General features: G+C 51.0%; 6 protein-coding genes across 6 annotated transcripts; 1 reads left to right on the top strand and 5 right to left on the bottom strand.

Annotated features, from left to right (window-relative positions):
• Positions 1 to 73: 73 nt before the first annotated feature.
• V8C40DRAFT_244510 (Alpha/Beta hydrolase protein) lies at positions 74 to 3,146 on the bottom strand. The gene is made up of 4 exons (XM_083215673.1): positions 2,292 to 3,146; positions 2,107 to 2,219; positions 1,388 to 2,045; positions 74 to 1,292 (listed from the first exon to the last, which is right to left on the bottom strand). Exons 1-4 carry the CDS (start codon positions 2,418 to 2,420, stop codon positions 360 to 362), a joined length of 1,833 nt encoding a protein of 610 aa, XP_083073841.1. The 5' UTR covers positions 2,421 to 3,146; the 3' UTR covers positions 74 to 359.
• Positions 3,147 to 3,399: 253 nt separating this feature from the next.
• V8C40DRAFT_244511 (uncharacterized protein) lies at positions 3,400 to 4,172 on the bottom strand. Its single transcript, XM_083215674.1, has one exon. The coding sequence runs from the start codon at positions 3,998 to 4,000 to the stop codon at positions 3,758 to 3,760; it is 243 nt and encodes an 80-aa protein (XP_083073842.1). The 5' UTR covers positions 4,001 to 4,172; the 3' UTR covers positions 3,400 to 3,757.
• A 3,165-nt stretch (positions 4,173 to 7,337) lies between these two features.
• Positions 7,338 to 9,856, top strand: V8C40DRAFT_217436 (uncharacterized protein). The gene is made up of 2 exons (XM_083212185.1): positions 7,338 to 7,681; positions 7,748 to 9,856. The coding sequence occupies exons 1-2, from the start codon at positions 7,594 to 7,596 to the stop codon at positions 9,829 to 9,831; spliced, it is 2,172 nt and encodes a 723-aa protein (XP_083073843.1). The 5' UTR covers positions 7,338 to 7,593; the 3' UTR covers positions 9,832 to 9,856.
• Positions 9,857 to 10,827: 971 nt separating this feature from the next.
• Positions 10,828 to 15,801, bottom strand: V8C40DRAFT_287266 (uncharacterized protein; the record flags this gene model as incomplete). The annotated part of the gene is made up of 5 exons (XM_083222690.1): positions 10,828 to 12,518; positions 12,574 to 14,127; positions 14,183 to 14,235; positions 14,302 to 15,249; positions 15,306 to 15,801. The coding sequence occupies 5 exons, from the start codon at positions 15,799 to 15,801 to the stop codon at positions 10,911 to 10,913; spliced, it is 4,659 nt and encodes a 1,552-aa protein (XP_083073844.1). The 3' UTR covers positions 10,828 to 10,910.
• A 981-nt stretch (positions 15,802 to 16,782) lies between these two features.
• V8C40DRAFT_287268 (uncharacterized protein) lies at positions 16,783 to 19,869 on the bottom strand (the record flags this gene model as incomplete). Its single annotated transcript, XM_083222691.1, has 4 exons — positions 16,783 to 17,379; positions 17,441 to 18,433; positions 18,502 to 18,746; positions 18,804 to 19,869. 4 exons carry the CDS (start codon positions 19,867 to 19,869, stop codon positions 16,783 to 16,785), a joined length of 2,901 nt encoding a protein of 966 aa, XP_083073845.1.
• An 860-nt stretch (positions 19,870 to 20,729) lies between these two features.
• V8C40DRAFT_244518 (protein-tyrosine phosphatase-like protein) lies at positions 20,730 to 22,454 on the bottom strand. Its single transcript, XM_083215675.1, has one exon. It carries the CDS (start codon positions 22,022 to 22,024, stop codon positions 21,047 to 21,049), a length of 978 nt encoding a protein of 325 aa, XP_083073846.1. The 5' UTR covers positions 22,025 to 22,454; the 3' UTR covers positions 20,730 to 21,046.
• Between the last annotated feature and the right edge of the window lie 737 nt (positions 22,455 to 23,191).

Here is a 23,191-nt window from a genome sequence, read left to right on the forward strand (position 1 = left end):
TTTATGAGTCTGAAACTGTGTTAGATAGCAACGCCAATCGGATCCAAGCCTCAGAGGAGGGTTATCATGTTGGGCGCGTAAACCCGCCAACCGCTCACCTCGGGGACCTTTTTGGCTTGTGCTTTTTCCTACTTCCCGGGAGTGACTCCCAACATCCCGATAATACTTCAGTATGCCTGTATGTTATACGGAACAGAGAATGGAAATAGAGCATGCATATGGCTATTTTTGCTGCCTTGTCCTTGAATCTGATATATCGGTATTAGTTCTGTCATCTTAGTCTATATCAACATAGTAAAAGCACTTTGAAACCGACTAAGTAGAGAATAAAATATAACTACACCACCCAATATACGCCACTACAATTCATCTGTTATCTGCTCTTCTTCAGTCTCCTCAATGACAAACCACTCTCTAACCTTGGCAGTACCAGCCACAACCTTCTCCCACAGCTCAGATACACAGCTCTGAGGTGCCAGGATGTAGCACTTGGGAGTCGGCCTCTCGGGCGCCTCGTGCCTGACATGCCAGGTATCACTGGGCCCATCCGTCGACAAATCGTCCTTGACTGGCAGCAGTCCGGTCGCGATATCGCGGTTAAACGTAGCGCGCATGAAAATGTCGTAAGCAGCTTCCGGCTGATACGACGGCACCATATGGCCCGCTTGGAACACTCTGGAAAAGCTATAGTTGCCATACTGTCGAGTCAGGCCAGACACGCCCTTTTCCGACAAGAGTGGTGCATAACCAGCGTTCGCAAAGTCCTTGGAGTGGGAATAAGGCACCGCCAGAGAGGCCTTTTCACCACCGATCCAGTTGCATGCGTAGTCGCGGTCACCGTACATCATGTGGACCTTGACGCCGTGGTCAAGCAAATAACCCACAGCATCAATGAATCCTCCATGCTGGTCATCGTGAGAGCTGGCAAAGTTGCTGCTAACGGCAGCCGAAGTGGCAGTAAAATTGACTGGGGATCCAATGGCGCTCAAGACGGCCTCCTCGGTCAAATAACCATAAACATGGCTCGGCGGGAAGGGATCCCGGAGAGGATGGCTAATATCAAACCAACCACTGTCGAGGCCAAAGTATGTGCCAACAGCCGCACCGTCGCACCAACTGTCCATCTCGCAGAGGTCGACAAAGTTGACTCGCTGGGCGTTGACGGTCGCAACGTCAAAGAGACTGAGGCTCTGCTGGCATTTCTTTAGTTGGTCTCTGCAGCCCTTTGGCTTTGTGAAATTGCGCTTTAATTCGTCGTAGATGGACTGGTTAAAGACTTGGATGCCGTAAGTCTGGTGGCGAGAAATGAAACAACCATTAGTAGTGCGTTTCAAAGTGACAAAGGATGGCCTTATTTTCTTTGCTTATTCTGCATGTTAGAACTCACATTGTTGTATGGGAAGTCAATGTACGCCTCCTCTTGAATTAGAGAGTCCAGCCAACCGTTGACAATACCGAGCGTATCCAGGTGAAGGAAGTGGGCATGCTCATCTTCAATCGTGCCATCGGCAATCTTTTCGTTTTGCTGTTGAAAGAAGCGCATGAAACCAGGGCCATAGTGGCCTCCGTAGCTCTCGGCCCAGATGCTGATGCGATCGTCGCTGGGCTTGTAGTGAGGGAACTCGGAGAACCAGGCCTGGGCAAAGTGCCACAAGGCGTGGGCAGCCTGAGCAGTGCTGTTGGTCGTGTGAGTGGGCTTCTGGCTGCTGAAAGTGCCAACCATGGAGGTAAAGTTGAGGTCGGGGATCTGGGTGGAGAAGTCGGCGGGCTCGAGCTTGAAGCCCCCGTCTGAGAGATTGGCCGTGCAGTTGGTGGGGATATCATAGGAAAAGCCAACTTGATTGGGCTCGTCAATGTACAGCATATTGACTTCGTTGTTCCAACTCCAAGGGTTGAGCACGGTCGACTTGGAATCTTCATTCACAAAGCAAGGGCCGTTTTCCATGAGCAGACCGAGCATGGACGAGGACCCGGGCCCTCCATTGAGCCAGATGGCGAGGGGAGCAGTATCAGGGTTCTTGCGGGCCTCGAAGAACCAAAAGAAGCTGAAGATGGTATGAGTGAGAAATAGACCGACTCCGGACTCTCTTATAAGTTTGTACTTACGTGTTGACGGGATAGTTTTGAGGCTCGCCGTCTGCATCTTCAAGGAGACGCGGAGGAAGATGGACGTGGCCGGCATACGACTTGGCGCCTGGAGTGGTTTCGCAAATGCCCGGCTGATTCATTCACTTCAGTCAGTAACAAGACAAGCAGCCGGTGGAGCTGGAGACAATGAATGGGCCACAAACCTCCTTGAAGGAAATGGTGACATTCTCGTGGAACTTGGATCTCAGCACGGTGACGCCCTCTGGCTTTGGCGGGAACTGCGCAACCGCCAGGCTGGCCAGGCCGCCTAGCAGCACTCCTGCCGACAACATGCTGCTCTGAATGAGTTGGTTACTCGCTTGAGGCCGACTATCAGCACTCAAACAAAGCAAAGTTGAGTCTGGACGCCAGTCGCGGGGGTTCGGCTTGAAGCGCGATGGGGCTAAATTGCGTGTGCCAGTCTAAGCCGAAAAAGACAGGCCCCGTTTATTGGCCACTGATGGAGCAGCGATGGTTGTCCGGGGTAAGAATTGGGGGCCGTCAGAAGCAGCGGATGGATGCTGTACCCATGGCCTTCATCCTGTATGAGTACGCTGGTGCTGTACTGCTGCGAGGTCGAACTGAATTGAAGCAGAGTGTCATTATTGACGTGCATTGCCCACCCTGTCTCTTCATCTCGTCCATGCCGTGTAAGCGAGGGAGAGGAACTGACACACATTCTCTCAGCTGATGGCACCACTGTCTTGAACAGCCAAGCGGGATTCGTCCTCGAGGCGCCATGGATTAATAGCTCGACAGCACATATCACAACCCGAGACCCGATGGTTTGGTCAATGAAACATATCACAAACCTGGGGTAGCACATGATTCAGCTCCAGGAACCAGCCGGCAGATGGGCCAGAGCCTGGCTGCCAAGCTCACCGTACGAGTCGAGGAGGCAGCTCGATCAACGAATTGTAGGCGGCGTAGGTCTCAGTGCGAGAGATGCGCTCTGTTATTACTCCGTACGAATGAGAGAACTGAGGCCTGAATTGTCCAATCAAAGCCAAATCCATCCCACCATCTTTTGATCGCGGTAAATGAAATGTGATGGAATACGGAGCGCACAGAGACTATTACAGCCTCACATTCTCGTCGGGGTCTGCCACCCTGGGCTATGTCAGCCCAAGTAACACAACATCGCGCCCCTTCCAGCCGAAACCACACATCATGTCTGAATGACAAATAGTGTCGCAGAAGAGCGGAATCTCTCGCAGCGGTAGGGAGGCAACGTTTAATTGCAATGGACCGCCACGCGCCAAACAAGACGTCTTGATACCCGACGAATATCACCTGGGAACATGAGGGTTGTGGATCTTGGAGGTTCATACGAACTCGCCGCGGCGCCTGCGTCTCCAACTCCACCACACGAGGTAAAGCTCGTAGGGCGATATCTCTGCGGCCAGTAACGCAAGAGACGATCTTTTCCGCATGACTTGGTACTAAGTGCCCACCGCAACGGTGAAGTGGGCATTCGCTTATTGCCTTGGGCAAACTGTAAATTGAATCAATATAGCACTTCAGGTTGTACAATGCATGGATACTGATTTTGCTGCGTTGAAGGGAAACCCCTGGCAAGCTCTAGCTAGCTTGACTCTTGGGGGTTAAAGGCGTTCATCGGCTTGGCATCTCATTTCGTGAGCATCCAGCTAGAAGCTCTTGGAGAACGTCCAAGAAGCATCCACGTCCAATTGCTGCCCTGGAGCAATCCAGCAGACTTACTAGATATAGGTAGACCTAGTAAATATCCTGGAAAATGAAAAAAATTCCGTACCGGGTAATTTGCAGTCCCTTGCTGGCGTACCTTTGGCAAATTTCGAATTTCGTAGTAGGGCTGTTCCGGGGGCACAATGTTATTAGCCAAATGACGCATCTAGCCTCAGATTGCAAGATCGGCCCACAGTTGGCTTCTGCTGTTCAGGCTCGATCAACGCCAGTCCGGAGGGAATGGCGATCGCGACGAGGATCTTGGTGCAGGTAGCCCAATGACATGCTTGTCCTGGGCGACGAAAGTTGGCGCCTAATTTTTAGCGAAAGTGACAGCTCTTTTCTTCGCAGGGGCGATGGAATTAGATTCATTAGCTAGCCCAAAGAACTCCATGTGATAATCCTGAAGGCAGGTAAACATTCATTAGAACCGTTGATGTGAGCTGAGCTGTCCGTATTCGTCCATCCCACGACTGTTTGCCGTGTCTTTGCGCACGTTGAATGGTGGTGCTGTCGGGATGATACCCCAGAACACCTCACGAGGGCGGGATCCATTCCATCTCCAGACAAAGGCTCATGTTTCGGAGCGGGATGCCACGCTTTGGCCAGGGGCAGAGCCGATAGCAGCAGCAGTGCTTTGCAGTCATCTTTGCTTGGCAATGCTTGCTTTCCACTGGGTTTCGTTTGTCACCGGGAGCGATTGAGATGATGCTCTGTGGGGCCTCTTCAATCGACAATCCCGGGAATTCATATGTGCCAGCAGTTGAGTTGACTCGCCGTAAGACTTGATGACTTAGTTTTCAGTCTGTGCTCTGCCGCCGTGGAGTGAAGCCGTCCCTCCCGATGCCCTACCGGTGGACTTGGAGGTGCACGGTCGAAGTAGCAGAGACGGCTGGAGATGGGCTGATGAAGGCGTCGACTGTCGACTCAAGAAAGCGGCTGTCCGAATCGGCCACACCACCTCTACTAGTATTCACCGTTTATGGCGGACAAACAGAGGCAGAGCTAAAAGGACATAGTAGCACCACCTGTAATGATGATGGAGTTGTCGTTTGTCATGTCAGACAAAGTGCGGAGCTGTGACTGTGTCCGTGTGATCACGGCACACTGGACTGGACCTGTCTATCCATTGTTCAATCTCACCAGCGACTTAGACATGATGCTGTTTTACCCACGGTATCGGGTTTATGGCTTGGACGGTGTGCGGCCGACAGACGATTTAATTGATGGCTGTTACCTAGGCTGAACACTGCGTTAGATGACTGCCGCACTCTCCCCACAGGAATGTCGTCTTCCCGCATGTGTCCATACCCACATGATGCGGAACATATTAGTAGAGATAAGCGGAGAGTTGATCATAAGCTGCCACCGTCTTCAACATCGTGGGTCGGGAATGTGTCGGCATTGCCATAGATCGATCGAAGATCCTTCATGTCAACTGTCAAACTTTGTCGTTTGTCTAGAGACGCCACAGAAAGTAGCCTATGAAAGGAAGAGCAAGAAGAGGAACAAAGGCAATGACGATGCTTACCTTAGTAGCTGTGGTGGAAGAACGGATCAAGTTTGTGACAGTGACTGGACACCTGCATTGGATGGAGCTCCAGTATTTTTGTTTTAGCCGGGCGGGCTCAGGCAGGTGCAGTGAGCTGGAGGTGAGATCGCCGAGTCCCCACTGACGCCCAGCGCCGCTCGAGTGCTAAAATGCCCCAGATTCTGGCTCGTCGGCGGCGCTTTTAGGGCTTTGGGCGCTGAGAGTTGACAGCTGAGACACAAGTGGATTGACACAAATTGTAATCCACCAACACCTGCCAAAAAGCAACATTAGGTAAACTTATATGTAATCAAAGACGTATCCTCTTTTCCATATATTTCTATTGCGATTAGATTGAACATCCTTCTCATGTGACTGAGTTGCTGACGATCTGGACATGGATGTCAAATGGAGGAGACACGAGTGAAGAGGGATGTTGCGGCAGTGTGGGCCAGAATTCAATTTGTACCTGCATGTCAAGTGTTGAGCCCCTGCAGATGGCTCGGGCTACCAAGAGGTACCTTGCCTACTGTAAGTGCTCTGTAAGAAGAAGCCATCAATGAAAGACTACGAGGTGAATACCCTTAACTACCTATCAGGCAATTTCATTGAATCCCATAGATGCATTATCGTTACCCTGTAATAGACGCTTACACTTCTTCCAAAGGGATCGGTCACAAAAAAGCAATCGCCATCTCAATCTCGTACTCAAGATTGCGTAAACAGGGATGCATGTTGCTTTTTCCAGACAGAGCGTTAGTCACTGTTTTCACTACCACCTGGTACCTGATCGGCCAGCTGAGGATACGGGGCTGCAGGGCACCACCGCCCACCAGATCCTTGTACCTCTCGGTGACCCCCGCCGTACTTTGCGCTCATGTCTTCCCCAACCCTGGCAACCTGGCCCTCGACCCAAGATTTTCTCCTCTTCAACCAACCTGGTCGTTGCTTGTTTAGGCGGGCTCCATCTCACCAAACGCCTCTTACCATATCGGAGCCATCCCTGTCCGTATCGTATCGGCCATCCATCCATCGCCGTCCATGGAATCTTTCAGCTCTTCGCTCTCTCTCGGCCCGGCTCTGTTTGTCTAATCCCTACCGATCTCGGCTACCACTTGCGTCTTTCGTCCATCACGCCCTGGGCCTGCATCTGGACCTGGACCTGGGCTTAGACTCGAGCTCAAAGGCTTTGTTTTGTTTTCAGCGCCAGTTTGTCGTCTAAGCGGGGCCTTCAATCTGCAAGAACGGAGAATGGAGTTGCACCTAGCGGTAGTGCGGGCTGCTGGCGCTCGATGGTCGTCATTGTGGCGGCGACGGCGTCTTCACTTCTTTTCTCGACGGGTCAGGGGTATTCCGGTCTGGTCAGGGCAGGGCGATACTGGGCTCTACAGCGGCTTCGCGCGCCAACGAGTGTAATCTCAGCGTATTGTGGTGGTATGTGCCGTCTCCCGCATCTTCATGTTTCACTGCCTCCCACCATGACGCAGCAGTGCAGAAACTTACTTGCTAGTCATAGTAACAGCACTCGTACAGAAGCAAGCCAGCGTTCAGCTCCCACAGTGTTTCCCCCGAACAAGGAATGCCTGTCCATCTCACTCGGGCCATGATCAATCACCGGCCTTCTTCTTCATCACGTCGCCGGCCAGATTACTTGGCGGGTACTCGAAGGGGCCAAGGCGTCCATCCACCATCCACACCACCAAGCTGTGGTCGTAGCTGCTGGGATCGCTGCTCTGCTCCGTGCAACTCTGTACAGCCAGCTTGCACACACCCCTGCCCGCACACGCCAGTGGGGTGCCTGAGTGCCTGGGTAAGGTAGGTAAATCTTTTATACCTGTGCTGGGCCCTGGTGCTTGTCTGTTAGTCTCCCCCAGATATCTTTAGACGGACTTGACTCTTTTCTCTTTCTCCCAGTTCCATCTTTTCCTTCTCTTCATTTATATCCTCCGCATTTCCTTTCTCGAATTTTGTCTCTTGTACACCTATTAATATCCATATTGCTCCCGATTTCCTTTCTCCAGTCACCGACGCTCGCTCTGCATACTTTCAACTAAGCAACTAATTCTTGACCTCTCTCCAGAGCCTTGCAAAGAGAGAGCGGCCGCAGCGAGTTCAGTTTGCTTTACGACTACAACGGCGAGAGCGAAAAAAAGAGGGAAATTTCCCTTCTGCAGGCTGCTCTTTGTTTTTGCCGTATGGCCTAGCCAGCCAATTCTAGGGCTGCCATCATGGGTCTACTCGATTTCTTGAGCAAACGGCCGTCTGTGGACGCAACGTCTCCCCAGAAGAGCCAGGCTCCCTCTCCACATGCTCGAGGTTTGTCTTTATCCACAAGCGTCTCAGTTCATAGTCTTATGTGTAGCCTTCTAACAGCTGCTATAGGCATCATCGCCAGTCGTGAAAACGGAACAAGAACACCAGACCCATCTCAGCGACTGCTCAAGCCGAGGCTCGTAGGGGTTACTGAGGGGCGACCGAGAACAAATCCAAAAGATTCCGAGGTTCCACAACCTCAGTTTCCGCTCAAGGCCACCGGTCGAAGTCCCAAAGAATCCATTACCCCATTAGCATTGAGCAGTATCCCAAAATATGACGACCGCGAACGACCTCAAAGTCGTAGCACGATAGAACGACTTACACCCTTGACACCAAATTTCTCGCTCCCACGTCGACGCTCTTCGGCTTTTGTCGATATCCTGGATGCTCAAGGGGAGTTTAAACCTTACGACTTTAGGTCAAGGCTTCAAGCATCTGGTTCTCGTGAATATGGCGAAGACGTTGCCGATAGAAATATTCAACCTGCCGTGACTGGCACGACACTTCCATATCGCCCACGTGGTAGTGCTTCTACAGCTAGCTCCTCTAGAAACGCGTATGCGGTTCCTCCGATCCCTGATCGCTACAGAGACTTGCCTTCTCCCAGAATTGAGCCCAGCATCCGTTCATCCTCTCGACAGACTGTCAATAGCCGTCCAATGTCAAGGGGGAAACTCAGCCCTGCAAGGGCAGATTTCGATGTCCATGATCACCGACTCCAGTCAAAAAGCTCATATGGTCAGATTTCAATCAGTGGTAGTCGTGCTTCCACGCCACAGCAGGCCCCAAGGACAGCGGACGGTCGTTATATGCATGATGAGGGCAGCGCATTCTCTCCAGACCTTCGCTCTGCCTCTCCACCCGGTGTTCCTCGCTACAAACCCAGGCAGTATAGTATGCCTAGCGGCAAGGTGCTTTCTGGGACCTTGCCTGGATCAGTTCGCTCAGCTCGGGAACATCTAAACTCTCTTGTGCCGCCTCATTCCGACCGATCTAAGCAGCTGTATCAACAGCGCGCCAAGACGCCGACTTCACCCAACCAACTGCACAGCTTTCGCCAGAGAGTCGAAAATGACTGGAGCCGGTTCAACAGACACGCGGGCAATCATCCCCCACCGACCACATCCACTTGGGACGATGCAATTGAGTCGAACTCGGAATATGCACCTTCATTTACATTTGGTAGCTCTGGCAATCTTCAGCTGGAAAACACTGAGAGACCACCCCCTTCTATACGCACCTTTGGCAAGCGGGGGTCAGTCTCATCATTTGTTCAATCTGACTTCTCCAGCAATCAGCTTACTGGCAGTCGCAGTATTCGTACAGCAGACACCTCGATTGACATACCCCACAACTCGCTCTTCAATGATATGACACTCTTTGGAGGCTCTTCCCACAAACTTCAATCTCGAGCCGGCGACAGCCCTGTGGCCCCCGATTTCACCGGCAAAGAGGACGACTCTGGTGCCGAATCCATCTTTATATCACCTGCCACACCGTCGGAGGAGCAGCCCAGTTTCAATCCGCTGTCCCCGACTCGTCGCCATGGAGGTCTCAGCGTTAGCAGCTACGACGCTACCAGCATATCAGACTCGGATGCTGATTCCTTTCGCGGCAAGCAAAGGCAACCAGGCCGGGACGGTGAAGCTCTTTTATTCAGTGACCAGGGATTCGGTGACGATGGAAAGAGTCTTCCAGGACTTTTCAACGAAACGGAAAGTCTCGCTACACCCAAATGGCCAGATATGCCGATGACTCCAACCGATGTATCTGAAATGGGCGATGACGAAGCATCCATCGTGGGAGTGCCTCCAGCTGTTCAGAAATCGCGGCAAAACACTTCAAGGCCGTTCACCCAGCGTGAGCGCCTGCTGGCCCTTGGCTACGATTACGACTCCGACTCAGATACCGAATCTTCTATACGATCCGATGAGATCCCCGAAGAGCGCGCACTAAAGCTACTCTCAACTCTCATCAAAAACACCACAGCCAAGGGCCCTGCCGGCATAGCAGGCCCACAGCTCGATATGAAGACAATTGCGAAGCTCCGCAAGGAGATTAAAAAGAGAAGACTACTCGACTCATCTTCTTCTCGACGAGGAAGGTCGAGCCAGGAGAACAGCGAAGTCGATGCCATTACAACGAAATAATGATGATTTACAATAATAATACAAAATATGGACGGGATTCGGAGCATTTTTATGGGAAGAGGGTGGATTGGAAAACTGTGTGTGTGTTTTTATCGACGGCAGCACCATTGACATGGGAAATATTTCCTTTGTTCTTATTGCATTTATTGAAAACAGTTTTTGAGCAAGGCGTTGTTACTCTGCGATGGGATGGGGTTTTTTGGGAGGGCATATTTTAGGCTGGCTGGCGGACAAGGACAGCAGCTGAGGAGCATTTGATGAGAGCGAGGATATTCTAGCCAGTAATTTCAATCTATTTTTTACCCAACAACATTGTCTGTTCATTTGTATCCGACGAATTATCTACGCAATATCTCACATCGTGAGCATTTTAACTGCTCGTCGCACGTGGTGTCAGGCCTACAATCAAGACAGGGTCTTTGAAAGAGACAGAGACTAATGATTTCATAGCTTGGTAGCTGACTCGAAGATATATGAGCAAAAATATTGCGTTATCTAGAGACCCGCCAAACTTCTTCATCGCAAGCTTGGCAAGCAAGGGAAGCCCCTGAAAAAGTGGCGGCTTCGAAACCGACCAGAAAAAAACGAACGTAATCCATCCCCAGCACGGTAACCCCGTTCCACTACGTAAGAGGGCAACAAAAAGGCCAAAGGAAGACTCCAGCTTTCTAGTAGTATTTCAGACTCAGCTTAGCCCGTCGCACCCCTCCCTGGGCTAGTCCGTCAAACCCCGTTCAATAGATCTCGTCAGCTGTGTCCCTGACCCCGTAACCACGCACCCAGCAATCTCCTCCGAACCAATCACGCCCACGATTTCTCCTCTAAACGATCGGAGTGGATTTTCCATCGACGCGAAGAGTGTTCCAATGCAGCTTCCATTGCAAGGTGCTGCGACAGGCCGAGGTCCAGCCATGCACGAGAAAACGTTAAATCTCTCGCGTGCTATGTGACAGCTCAGCTCTAGTGGTTATACCACCGTCTGCATGTATCCCCCCCTGAATGTGGTTCGCCGCCGCCCACCTCCCCAACTGACTTGCACCTGCGGGCCATGATTCTAAGAGGATTGACGCGGCCGTCGTCTAGCTCGAGACGGTTGCTAGGCCGCCGCTACAATCACACTCCATCTCTCTTCTAAACTGGGCCGCGTCTTGGATAAGTGCGAGCTTCTCCAGCGCTAGCTTGGCAACCGTCACCTTGGCCTCCATGCCGCTCTTTGACGAGGTAGCGTGCGCAATCACCTTGCCGTGAACCATGAGGGCACAGAGAAGGTCGCTCTCAGACGCCACAGCGATGCCGGTATCTAGGGACGTCGGCACATTGGCCACATGAAGCTTCCACTGGTTGCAACAAAACTCCGCCTGTAGCTTGTGTGACAGGGCCGTAACTGGGTGGTTCGACGCAAACGACGAGTATAGCGCCATGTCCTCAAAGAAGGGCTGTATGAACTTTGTGAAAAAGTTCAGTACGACAGAGAAGGAGAATCCCGAGTCAACAAACATGGCTCCCACCAAAGCTTCAACAACGTCAGCCAGAGCTTTTGGAGGCTGCGGCACATCGATCCAGAAATCCTGGGGGATTGATCGAGCTTCAGCTTGGGAGGAGCTTCCATCAGAAGAAGAGTCTTGGTCGCCGCCCTGTGATTTCTGCCTAGCCATCTCCTCAGCTTGCTCAAGTTGGCCTGCGTACCGTCCAATGTCGCCAAGAAGAGCATTTGTAGCCAGCAGAATATGTTTGTGAAGGCCAAGTTTGACGCAGAGACAGCCGAGGAATTGGTTCGACACCATGGCCATCTTGTGTTCTGTGAGCCACTTCGGATCTGCTTCAGGGAACCGCTTAAACAGAAAGTCCACCACTGCCATGTCCAGTAGTGCGTCTCCTAAGAACTCGAGTCGTTGGTAGTCCGAGATGTTCCTCTCATAGACATACGATGGATGTCGGAAGGCACTGCGTACGAGGGGGGCAGACTTGAAGCGGTAGCCTGTGATTTCGGCAACTTTGTCCGCGGTGAGGCGCTGTGCGGCGGATGTCTGCTGGCCGTGCCACTTCGGGATAGCGAACGTTGCAAAATAATCCTTGTACCCGAGCATTGTGTGGTTGTCTGAGCAGACCATGGCTGTAACGGCTTTGACCGCCATGTCCATATTCTCGGAGGTACTTGTCATGTAAGCTGCTCCAATGAGCGCCTCGCAAACATCTGCAATCGACTTGTGCGATAGACAATGCTTTGCCTCCGTTTTAGCTGCTTTACCTCTTTTCAGCGTCATGTTACTCGGATACCATGTCCGACGGTCAAATGCTTTAGTGCGAATGTAGGCAGCCATGTCCTTGTCCACGGCATGCTTAAAAAGATTCTTGTTGCACAACATCAGCATTCGCGTGACGTGAGACTGGAATTCATCTGCAAAGGGTTGACGAGTGAAGACGGAAATGGTTGTGGCCATCTTCAAGAATGTATCCCCAAGAAACTCCAGGCGCTCGTAATTCTTGCCCATTCCAGGCTGAAAATCGATCTGGTGTTCGCCGTGTTCTTCTGTGTTGAAGCTGTCTTTTGTCACAGCCTCGAGGGCAAGATCAGAGCGGATAGAAAGACCGACGAGAGAACAGGCTTCAAGAGCTATCAAGACTGAGTCGATTCGATACATTACTACGGGCAAAATCAGGGCCATGGAGACGACATCTATCGGGATCTAAAGACAGGTTAGAATGCCTCTGCAACGTAATCATAAGAGGGAAGAGACTTACTGGTGACACGCACAGCGGCTCGAGAATGACATAGCAAGCACCACCTCCCTCTTCTTCTACAAAAAATTCGTCTAAGAAGTTTCGGCGGATCGGGAGTAGCTCTGCATTGATGACTGGCTGGTCATCTCTCCAGTTCATTCTCTTCCTCGACTTGATAGAAAGGCTGTTGCTGTATTCCTTGATGATTGGCTCAACCTTTCTGTACCCCAGACTCTTGGGTTGCGGAACACCTTTTGGCGTTGGATCAGATGGCTTTAGTTGTTCATTGATACCATGCAAGATGAACTTTCGAGATCCGTCCCAAGGATCTGTAGCGAGCTTGTCTTTGAAGAACTCACTTGGAGCATCCTCCCAGAGCAGTTTCTCATTCTCGTGGGCATACTGCACTGCTTCCCAGTCAATTTTCACTCCGTTGTTACCACCTGATGAGAGCTTGCTGGGAGCAAGGAAATAAGGAATTTCGTGCGACTTGGCATCATACTCCTTGCTAAAAACGTCGGTAAAGAGCCTCAAAGTAAAACTTGCCAGCGCCTCTATCTCGTGAGGTAGCACTTCAAATGAAGTTTGCGCATTCGAAAGGCGTACAACCGACGTTCGACCACCACCGAAAAATAACGGGGTGCTCGGTATGTCGGGCAACGGCTTCCTAGTCAGGAGAATGAGAGGGCGAGATGCTCTCCCGAGAGCTTCCGGCTGGTCAAGGGCTATGGTTGTCTGATACAAACTAGTCGGGGGCTCCGGAGCGAGACATGAAGCCCAAAAATCCGGTTTAATTCGCATGGCATATTCGGATTTCTGATCTGATGAAATCGCCAACCTTGCATTCCTCATTTTGGGCAATGTCTTGGTAAACGCCGGCTGTAAATTCCCAGTGATGTACTTTTGGTTGATCAGATATACACAGGCTGTAAAGGCAGCAGAACATCTTGCCAACTGCTTGCTCCTCTGCACTTCTCCAAAAAACATCTTGACCGGAGACCCATCTGGTAGGATGACTTGAGCAGTAAACTTTTGCCCTGTAGAAGTGACAATGTACTCCAAGTGCAGCATTCCTTCTTCAGCATGGTTTGGGAACGACGAAGCAAATTTTGAGAGCACTTCCAAGCTGGTGATGAACGTAAGCTGAGCTCCTGTCTCGGCGACAGTAAATCTCTTCTGAGTCGCTTGTTCTTGGGCAGCCAGAATATCAGGGCTGACGATGACATCAAGAACCTTGCGATCTTCAGGCAGGGCAGAGCAAAACTGTCGCAGCGCATGAGCATCCCTAGCTGCCCGTCGTAGTTTGCGTATATGGTCCAGATTTCCTACCTCCACCATGCTAACATAGAGTGACGACTTTTGCCGTGCCCGGCCTTTGGACTGGATATATTGAATCGCAGACTTGTACAAATCAAATCGGATAATCACGTCGCATTCTGGGATATCGATGCCTTCTTCTGCAACGGACGTCGCAAACAGACAGTTCGTTTCACCATGTCGAAACTTTTGTAGGGACACGATCTGGTCCCTGTAAGTCATGTACGCAGCGCTGGCGGTTGAAGAGTGAGAGCCAATCTGATGGAATCGTAAGTCAGTTCCTGCATGAGAGGAGTCATGGGATCAGTCTTACCATGTAGGCAGCCTTCATTCCAGGAATCTGCATCCCCGGCTGCTCAAATAGATCTGCCAGAAGAAAAGCAGTCGATCTTGCTTCTACAAAAACAATGCATCTCTTTGCCTGCCGCTTACAAAAAGCATCCTCAAGGACTTCGTAAAGCGTCTTGGCCTTGGACGAAAGTTCTGGAGAACCGGCCTGGATGGCCCCGAAGACGTGATCCTTGATGATCCCTCTCACTTGAGCGACAGCCGCCATCGCCTTATCGCCAGCGGCGACGTCGAGCTCCAAGTTGTCGCGTCCAGTTCTGGCTTCAATTTTGAGCATCTCGTTGTCTGTCGTTAGGAGTTGCCAGTAGCGGTCAGCGCACCATGTCCCCAAGATTGAGGATGCGTTGGACGCAAATTCCAGATGTCTTCTGAATTGAGGATTGCTGCGGACACAGCGTGAAATGGAATCCCAAAGCCTCGTCTTTGAGAATTCGGGATCTTCCAGTCTATCATAGTATTCCTTGACCTCAACTTGCTGACGGTGTGCCTGACTTTGCATCAAAGCCTCGTCGGAGATGGTGGCAATTTTGCTGCACAGCATGCTCTCCAATTCAGAAGCGGCCTGCCGAATATCCCTACATAAGGCGTCGACGGGAGATGCTGTCATGCCAAGAATACGAGGACGTCCGTCCTGCGAGCGCATATAGTGATCCTTGATGATGCGGGCGTAAGGATGATTTCTCTTTGCATGGTGCGCCTCATCAAAGACAAGCAAGTTGATCTGGCTCATGGAAATGAATCCACAGGTCAGGAGATCAAGCAAGATCTGTGCAGTGCACACAAAGGCCATGTTTTCCGCAAATTGCTTATCCCAGTATTCCTGAGATCGAACCACGCCCGTCATTTCGCCGAAAAACTTGCCAACCGGGAACTCGAGGTTGGTGGTCAGAACGGCGTGCTGCTGGAAACACAGGGCAACCTTTTCCACAAGGAAGAAAGCCGTCTTGTGTCTGCAGCCATCGGCGCGATCCTGCAACTCTACTTGGAGAACGTGTCGCATTAGGAGGGCCGCAATCAATGTTTTGCCGGAACCTATGCATCACCAGGTAAATGACAAGAAGACACTAGATGGGGGTGAGAGCCTATACCTGTATCAAGAACAACGATTGTGTTCTCGTCTCTTGCTCTCTCGAAAAGGTCAATCTGATACTCGCGAGGGCTTGTAATGATCTTCTGGAAAGCGTTATCTTCGTAGAGTCGCGAGATTGAGAGTTTGTCCAGGTGGCTTTCCAGGTCTGCCTTAGAATTCTCAGTGAGTTCCGTCTGGTTCTTGACCAACCAGTCTTGAAATGCCAAATCTTGCTGTCGTTTCTTGGCTATCGGTGCCTTTTGTGCATCAGAGGTCTCGTCAGATTGCTCGACATCTTCGATCTCATCGTCGTCTTCTAGAGCAATCGTGATATGTGGGTGTTCCTCGAGGGCCTCTGAGGTTGAGTCTTTAGGTCGCTCGGGTAAAACAATATCTAGAGTCCTAGCTGCAGAATCGCCCGCGGCAGTAGCTTGAGCAACGGGAGGTTTATCCGCAGGCGTCAACATGACCGGCGACGACGCTGCCTCTAGCAGCAGACCGCCACTCTCCGACATCTGGAGCTAATGGAGTTGCTCGTGGATAGAAGAGAGATAATCAGATCAGATGTCAGAATCCAGGGAGAAGAGTGAATCAAAGAAAGATGCTGCGCAAGCTGCTATTCGGTCGAGAGGCAAAGATGCGAATATCCGGTCCGTAATCTCACTGGAGAAGAGCAGATGAAAGAATGGATGAAAGAAAACCTCACAAGAGGGCGGATAAAAGAGATAAGGAGAAAGTCCGCGGGCGGTGAATGCGTTTGTAGTTGACGAGGCTGCGAGCACCAAATGGCAGGAGAGCAAAAGGGGGGCGAGGCACGTGCAGTTGCTACAACCTGCAAATGCAAAGGACAGGCGGGCGGATGCAGCTGATATGCACTCATCCTTTGATAACACGCCATTTGTCATTCCTGAGCACAAGTTTCTGTCATTGTGCAGTGCTTTCTCTGTAATGCCTTGCCTTGTCTTAGTGTCTCTTGAGTTCTACCAGCTTGTTTGTTACGGCAAGAAAACAGCATCACGGCATCACCAGCTGGAGAGTGCAACAGTCACTACACTTTGAACGCTTCACGTATCACAATATGCAATTCCCATTTTGATCACAAGTCTCTTGGAATATCCGTACAAAATAACTCGAACATGAATTCCAGGTCTCCGAATCCCTCCTCCCACACTGATCAGTTACCAAACCTATCCTCGTCCATGCAGCAAGTTGTCCGCCGCCAAGATCAGAACCAATATACCAAACATACTAAAGCAGTTCCATATGCAATGACACATCTCAAACCAATCATGTCGAGATAGATCGTCTCTCAATCCCATTCGTTAGACCAAGTATTCTGTACTCATACATACAGCCCCTTTCCGAAAGACAAATCGACAATGTTGCCGATACAATGATGAAAACAAACCAAAGGAAAGAAAGAGAGAAAGTAGAGAAAACACACTCTTCATTCAAATCTTCCCAGTCGTACAAACAAATCGAGCAAGAGAAAAAGATCATTGCAGTGCTGGAGTTGGTGGTGGTGATTGCTGCTCCTCAGATTCATCGTCCGTCTCGTCATCAGCCCAACCCTCCGCAAAAGCAAAAGAAGCTTCAACAGCATGCATTGCAAAAGTTGCCGTGTCAGCAACACCCGCAAACTCAGCTCTCTCAGCAACTGGTCCATTCTCCGATCGATGTGCGTGTTCGATTCTTGCATACTCGACTCCCGCCGAGACGATAACCGCCTGAGCTGTATCTCGATCCATCTGATCTTGTCGTGGGACCAACAGTTCCGTATTGATCCAATCCGCACTGAGAGCATAGCAAGCCTTGACAGCTTCGACAGCAAATCTAGCATCATCGGCAACCCAAGCCCAATCAGCTGTGGAAACAGGTGGTGGGCGCGCGCTGATCTGTTCCCCCCTCAGGATTCCAAAATAATTCTCCGACTTCCGAAGCTTGCAGTTCAGTCTTTTACATGGTCTCTGCCTGATATCTCGGGTAGTCGAAGTCTCTGATCCAGGTTGGCCTGGCTTTTGCACAACACAGTGACACTCATCCTCTTCTTCTTCTAATTTCGGTACTTCAATCACAGCGGGCAGCGAGGGTCTCTGTCACAAAGTTAAGTAAGTCAGAACAAGCCAGTGACTTATAGGGATACAAGATCCTTACCTGTGCAGCGGAATACGAATGAGCTGAGCTGCCTCGCCTTTGAACCCGAGGCGCCGTTACAGCTGATTCTGCTGTTGTTGCTCCTGTGGTTGCTCCTGTGGCTGCTCTTGCGGTTGCTCTTGTTTCTGCTCCTGTCGATCTTGTCGATCTTGTTGACCTTGTTGACCTTGCTCTTCTTGTTGTTGCTGTTGTTGCTGCAGCTTCTTGGGAGTCGGCTTCTTGTGTTGGCTCGAGCCCGCCTTGGGAGTCTTGGGGACCTTCGGGGCCTTCGGAGTCTTCGGAGCCTTTGGCGTCTTGGGAGCCCTTGGCTTCGCCGGCTTGCCTTCTTTTTGGCTTGGACGGCCGCGCTTTTTTCCCTTGGAGCTTCTCGGAACTAGTTTCAGCACACTGTCCCATCTCCAAATCATATTGCAAAGATTCGCGAGCACGGGCACTAGGCCGACGCTTTCGCATGCTTCTCTCCAACACAACATTGGCAGCATCTGGCTCAAGGTCTTCTGCGGACGTCACATCTGGAAGGCTTTGTGCGGGTTCCTCTTCTACTGCTCTCGGCAGCTCCTCAGGTTGGCTACATGATCCTAGTTCAGCAAACGGTCTGGTAGAGCCAGGGTTCTGGGGGACTTCTTGTCCAGTCACTGAAGGGATGTCTGCCGCGAAGCCAACCATGAGTTGCCCCTTGTTATTGCTTGTCATGAAGCGCTCTTGAGCAGTTCCGATACGAGACCTTGGCACGTTATGGTGAAGCGGTGCAGCACTTGATTGGATAGGGGAGGATTGTTCGTACCTTTGAGCCGGTTCAGGCGATTGCTTGCCTGGGGAATTGACAGGCGTCTGAGTAGATAGGCCGGCGGCCCTGGCGGCTTGTCGCTTGGCCATCTCCTGTCGTATGGCGGCAAGACGAGAAGGGTTTTGCACACTCAATCCTTCGGGGAGAGGGTCGGATTCCATGTCGGCTGCATCTTCTGCGAGATGAAGAGGAGTGTATTCCCAGTTCTAAAGAGGCACCAGCGTCAGTCAACCAAATACTGGCTCACTCACCCAGACTACCCAAGGAAACTCACATATCCGGAAGGATACCCATTGTCAATCTCCCACTGAGTCTTGGCTAATCCTCCTGGGGCATACTGAGGCTGCAGCTCTGGAACCATCCGTTTCAAAGCCTTGTAGGCTTCATCTGCCTTCTGTTCTCGCCGGTAGCGTGGGATAGGCATGGGCATTGGCTCACCAATGCGCGGGCCTCTCGATATCGTGTCCAGAACGGCTTGGGCTTCGGGGGAAAGCTCACCGTCATCATCATCAGGCTCGCCTTCCTAAGGCACAACCTGTTGCAACACTCCAAGGAAAGCATCGTTTATCATGACACCTCTTCCGCGAACACTACAGTCATTGCGGCGTTTATCCATCCTTTGCTGTACGATGGCATCCAAAATCACATCAGGGTCCACCAGCCTGGCGACTGCAACGCGCCGGAGAAGTCGGTAGTCCATGCAATCCTTCAAGGTTGGGAGGTCAATCTGAATGCGAGCAAAGTCCTTGGGCTCTTTCTCATCAACCCATGCCTGGAGATCGACATTATGGTTGACAATTCCGCGCTCGGAAAGGAAGAGAAGGCCCATTTCAACATCGTCCTGAGTGATGCGGTCGTGTGGCATCAGTGGGCGGTGGTCATGGATCCAGTCGGCGCACAGCATATCTTGCTGCTCGGAATGCCCTCCAAAGGCCTTGACCCTGTCCGCGACGCTATGCTCGAAAGCGTTCCACTGATCACAGAAGTTGACGTAACTGGTGACGAAATCATGAACCTGTTGCTTGGAAAGGTCAAGTTGCCAGATTATAACAGCGGAAAATGGGCGCTGCTCGCTAAGGCGCAGAATGATGAGCCATCGAACGCCCAAGCTGAGGTCTTCCCATCTGAGAGTCCGTTTATCGGCCGCAGAACTCGGCGCAGTTTGATGCTGTCTCGCGCCAGAGGGATAAATCATCGGGATATCGGGAAGCAGCCCCCTTTCCGCCATGGCATCACGAGCTTTCCACCAATAGAACGACTCAGGGGTTAGAAGCTCCTCTGCTATCTCTCCTTCAGACCAGCCCTGATATAAAAACGGGATTTCCGAGGCTGATTCCTCGACTGTCGCCGCTGCTACTGTAGGGGGAGGCGTGGGTTGAGGCAAATGAGCAACGCGGGCTCTTCGGTTTTCAGGTTGGACATCAGAGCCCAAGGTTCCTACAACGCTGTTAGCTGAGTCGTTGCTATGAAAAGAAGGGAGATCTTTGGTGAGTTTACCGTCAGACTTCAAAGGGAGATCCGCCTCGCTCGAGGTGCCAGATGGCGCATTGTAGACACCTAGGTCTTGGAAGATCCCAGATGCCTCAGGCAAACCATCGCCTTGTGAATTGAACACCACGTCTGGGGTGTCATCGTATGACATGATGGATGTTCCTTCACGAAAGATGGCCGTTGGTGCTATTTCCGAGTCGCTGGAGATTGAACGGTAACGAAGGGGCTTGTCTAATCTTTCGAGCTTGTTAGCAATTGTGTGAGAAGCAGAGGAATACCGCATACCTGATGCTCAGAACGGGCCACCCAAAAGAGTGGGATAGGTGAAAATGAACGCAAAGTGAATAATGGCTGGAATCAGGCAATGCCTGTCGCCCTCCGCACGGCTCCTGGTGATCCAGAGCAATGCTGAAACTCCGGAGAAGAAAGGCCACGAAGGTGTAAAAGTAGTCAGTCAAAAAGCGAATGCTGAATAGAGACGATTCGCAATGGATAATAACTGTGTGAGGTCGAATAATGCAGAAACTCTGGCAGATGCGGGAATCAGAGAGAACAAAGTATCTGTCAAGGTTCTCAACGCGTGAGGTGTGAGATAAACAGATAGGTAAACAAACAGATCACACGGAGTGATAAAGAATAGATCAGACGAAACGAGAGGGGAGCCGCGGCTTGGCCAAACGGCGACAATTCGTGGCTGGCAGTGTTTGCCAGATGGCCAGCCAAAAAAGAACATAGCACACTTTAAGAGAACACGGCACACTTTAGCAAGACCGTGATCGGAATATCCAGAACCACAAGATTGCTAGAAAAGAATTGGAAACATTGAATATTGGTTTCTGATGCAAAAATGGTTTAAATCTCCGAGGTTCAGCTGAATCTCCGCGATCCAATGATTGGGAATGGCTTCTCTTCGAACCACTTGTCACAGCTTAGGGCTCAACCATGGGTACGATACGAAACGAAAAAGAAGAAGTGTAACTAACTCTTATACTCAGAACTGAATAAAAGTACCTAATTCTGTAGAAAAGACTCAACTCCCAGACGCCGTCGCCCTCATCCCCCCTTGCCCAAACTCAAACTCTGGCAGTCCAAGAGCTCGATATCCGCGCCATACGCCTATTGAAGCTGTTGTGTTTCATTATTCATCAAATTATTTTATCCGAGCTCCATCTGGATTCTACCGTCTAGCCAACTGTGCAGCAAATTGGTATCTGTAGTAAGAAACGCCCTCTCCTGTAACGCCGGGGTCACTATGCCAACAAACTCATGGTCGTGCCAAATGGACGGTTGGTTCATCCTTTGGCACGCGGCTCCCCCTCGTATTCCCATCATTGATCGACATCAAGAAACGGTGCGTAACCCCCTCGGTCATGGTCCCCATTGCTTCCTAGGTCTTCTTCAACCCCATCCATCATGTCATCGAGGCCACGCTTGGTGTTTGGCGTGCCCTCAGCCGAGGCGGGTACGGGTACATGGCCATTTTCTTCATTCTCTCGTTCAAGGCGACGTCGCCTGGCCACGGCGACGCTGGCCTTGTTGAGCTCCTGCCAAGTCAACAACGCTCCCTTGGCTTCGTCATCAAAGTTGGCGCAAAAGCGCTGAACACTGACGAAGTTGATTGCGTCCAGCATCTCCTGCCCAAACATGAACATGACATAAGCAGCGACGAGAGGAGGGGAGAGCATGTTGCCCGTTGTGCATGTCACCAGGACCTTGCCCTGGGTGGCTCCCCCAGTGTTGTTATGCGCAGTCAGAAGATGGCTGTTGATGACGTTAACAATTTGGTTGAATGCCGGGACCAAGTGGTTGGTATCGACGTCTACATAGCAGTAGGAAATGTTAAACGTGTCGGATGCGGTGTTGACGCTGGCGAGATTCATGGGAGCTCTCGAGTCACGGACCACGACAAGCATGGTGATGGCCTCTCGCTTCAGGAAGTCATGATCCCGAATGGTGCTTGTAGGGCCCAGAAAGAGGTAGTCGAGAATGAGCTGGGATTCTCTGCGCATCTCATATCTCCAGCGTACGGAGCGATCTGTCGATTTTTGCAGCCTGTTGCCGGTGATGATGTTGTATTCCTCGAGGGTGAGTTTGGAAGAGTCGACAAGGTTATATGAGGGCCACAGGAAGATATCCTCTGCTTTTCGGACGGGGATGTGGATTCTGGGCGGGCTTGGAGGGCGGTAGCTGTATGCTCCAGATCGGACCATGGTCCTCCTGTTCGTCCCGCCCACGTCGCTCATAGTGGAAGATTTGGGGAGAGCAGCGTTGCTTGGAGAGGAATTTGAGATGAAATCTTTGTTCATGTCAAGGAATGCGTTGCAAGATGGCGACGGGGGTTGGATAGAGTGGCTGAGGCTGTGAGCTCTGGGGTGATGATGGAGGAAGAACCGAGAAGAAGATGGAGAAGAATAGAATGGACGTATAGAATGGTGAAACGGGGCGGCGCGAGATGGAAATAATCCGAAAAGCGCAGTATTTGGAAATGTTGATAAAGTTGAGATTGATGAAGAGAAACAGAAGAAGTTTGTGATGGAACGTGAAAGAGGAAGAAAAGGAAGAGGATGGGCAAGAATGAGTTCGAAAGAGAAAGAGCAAGAGGGAGGTTCAAACTGTATTTCAGTGGCTGCGCTGTACTTGGTTCATGTACCGCCCAGTACTAGGTACCCAGTACCTTTACAGCATTGGAACCCGCAGATAGACAGGTACAGGTACCAGTACCAAGGTGGTGTGCTGTCAGAGGAAAAAGAACAAAAAAAAAAAGGAACAAATAAGGAACATAGGAGCATTACTAGGCATCATCACCCCCGCTAAAAGGCACTGGAGGTCCAGCTCCCGTGATTGGCAAAGACGTGCATGCTGAGGCTCTGCTGCTATAAACTGAGTGTAGAATGTGTTTTCAGTGCTTTGCTTTGGCTTTGTCACACAAGGCTCCCACCTACAGTAATAAGGCACCTGTACTAATAGGGAATCTCCCGGGGCGTAAATCGGCCAATCGGGTGCAGCCGACGGGCTTGATTAAAAGTGGCCGGACTGAACACCGACGAAGCATTCAATTGGCGAGGGTTGAGTAATTCAATTTTAAACAGGCATGCGAGTCGGTAATTATTCTGTCTTTGTTTTGTTTTAATCTTGAATTCATTTTCAGGTCGATTTATCCTTTAAAGGTGTGTTCGTTTTATCTTGTTCAACCCCTCCCTCTGCCTGCCTGCCGGACCCAAGTCGGGCATCACGGGCCGTATGTACGCATGAATAAAAATTGCCAGCATCAACTCCGGAACTCCGGCTCATCAACAATCTCCGTGCACAGGTTTCGGGCTTTCCCATGCATCCTACGTGTTTTCCGATCCGAAGATGCGTTGATATAATCGCGATGCGTCGCATGGGTATAGCTACAGGTGTCAGAACGTCATCACTCAATTGTGTATTGATCCGGTACCTAGCTATAGCTTGTACTTGTATCAAGACAGATA

This window comes from Trichoderma camerunense (assembly GCF_050948025.1).
Source record: "Trichoderma camerunense strain CBS 138272 chromosome Unknown V8C40scaffold_8, whole genome shotgun sequence".
Lineage (NCBI taxonomy): Eukaryota > Fungi > Ascomycota > Sordariomycetes > Hypocreales > Hypocreaceae > Trichoderma > Trichoderma camerunense.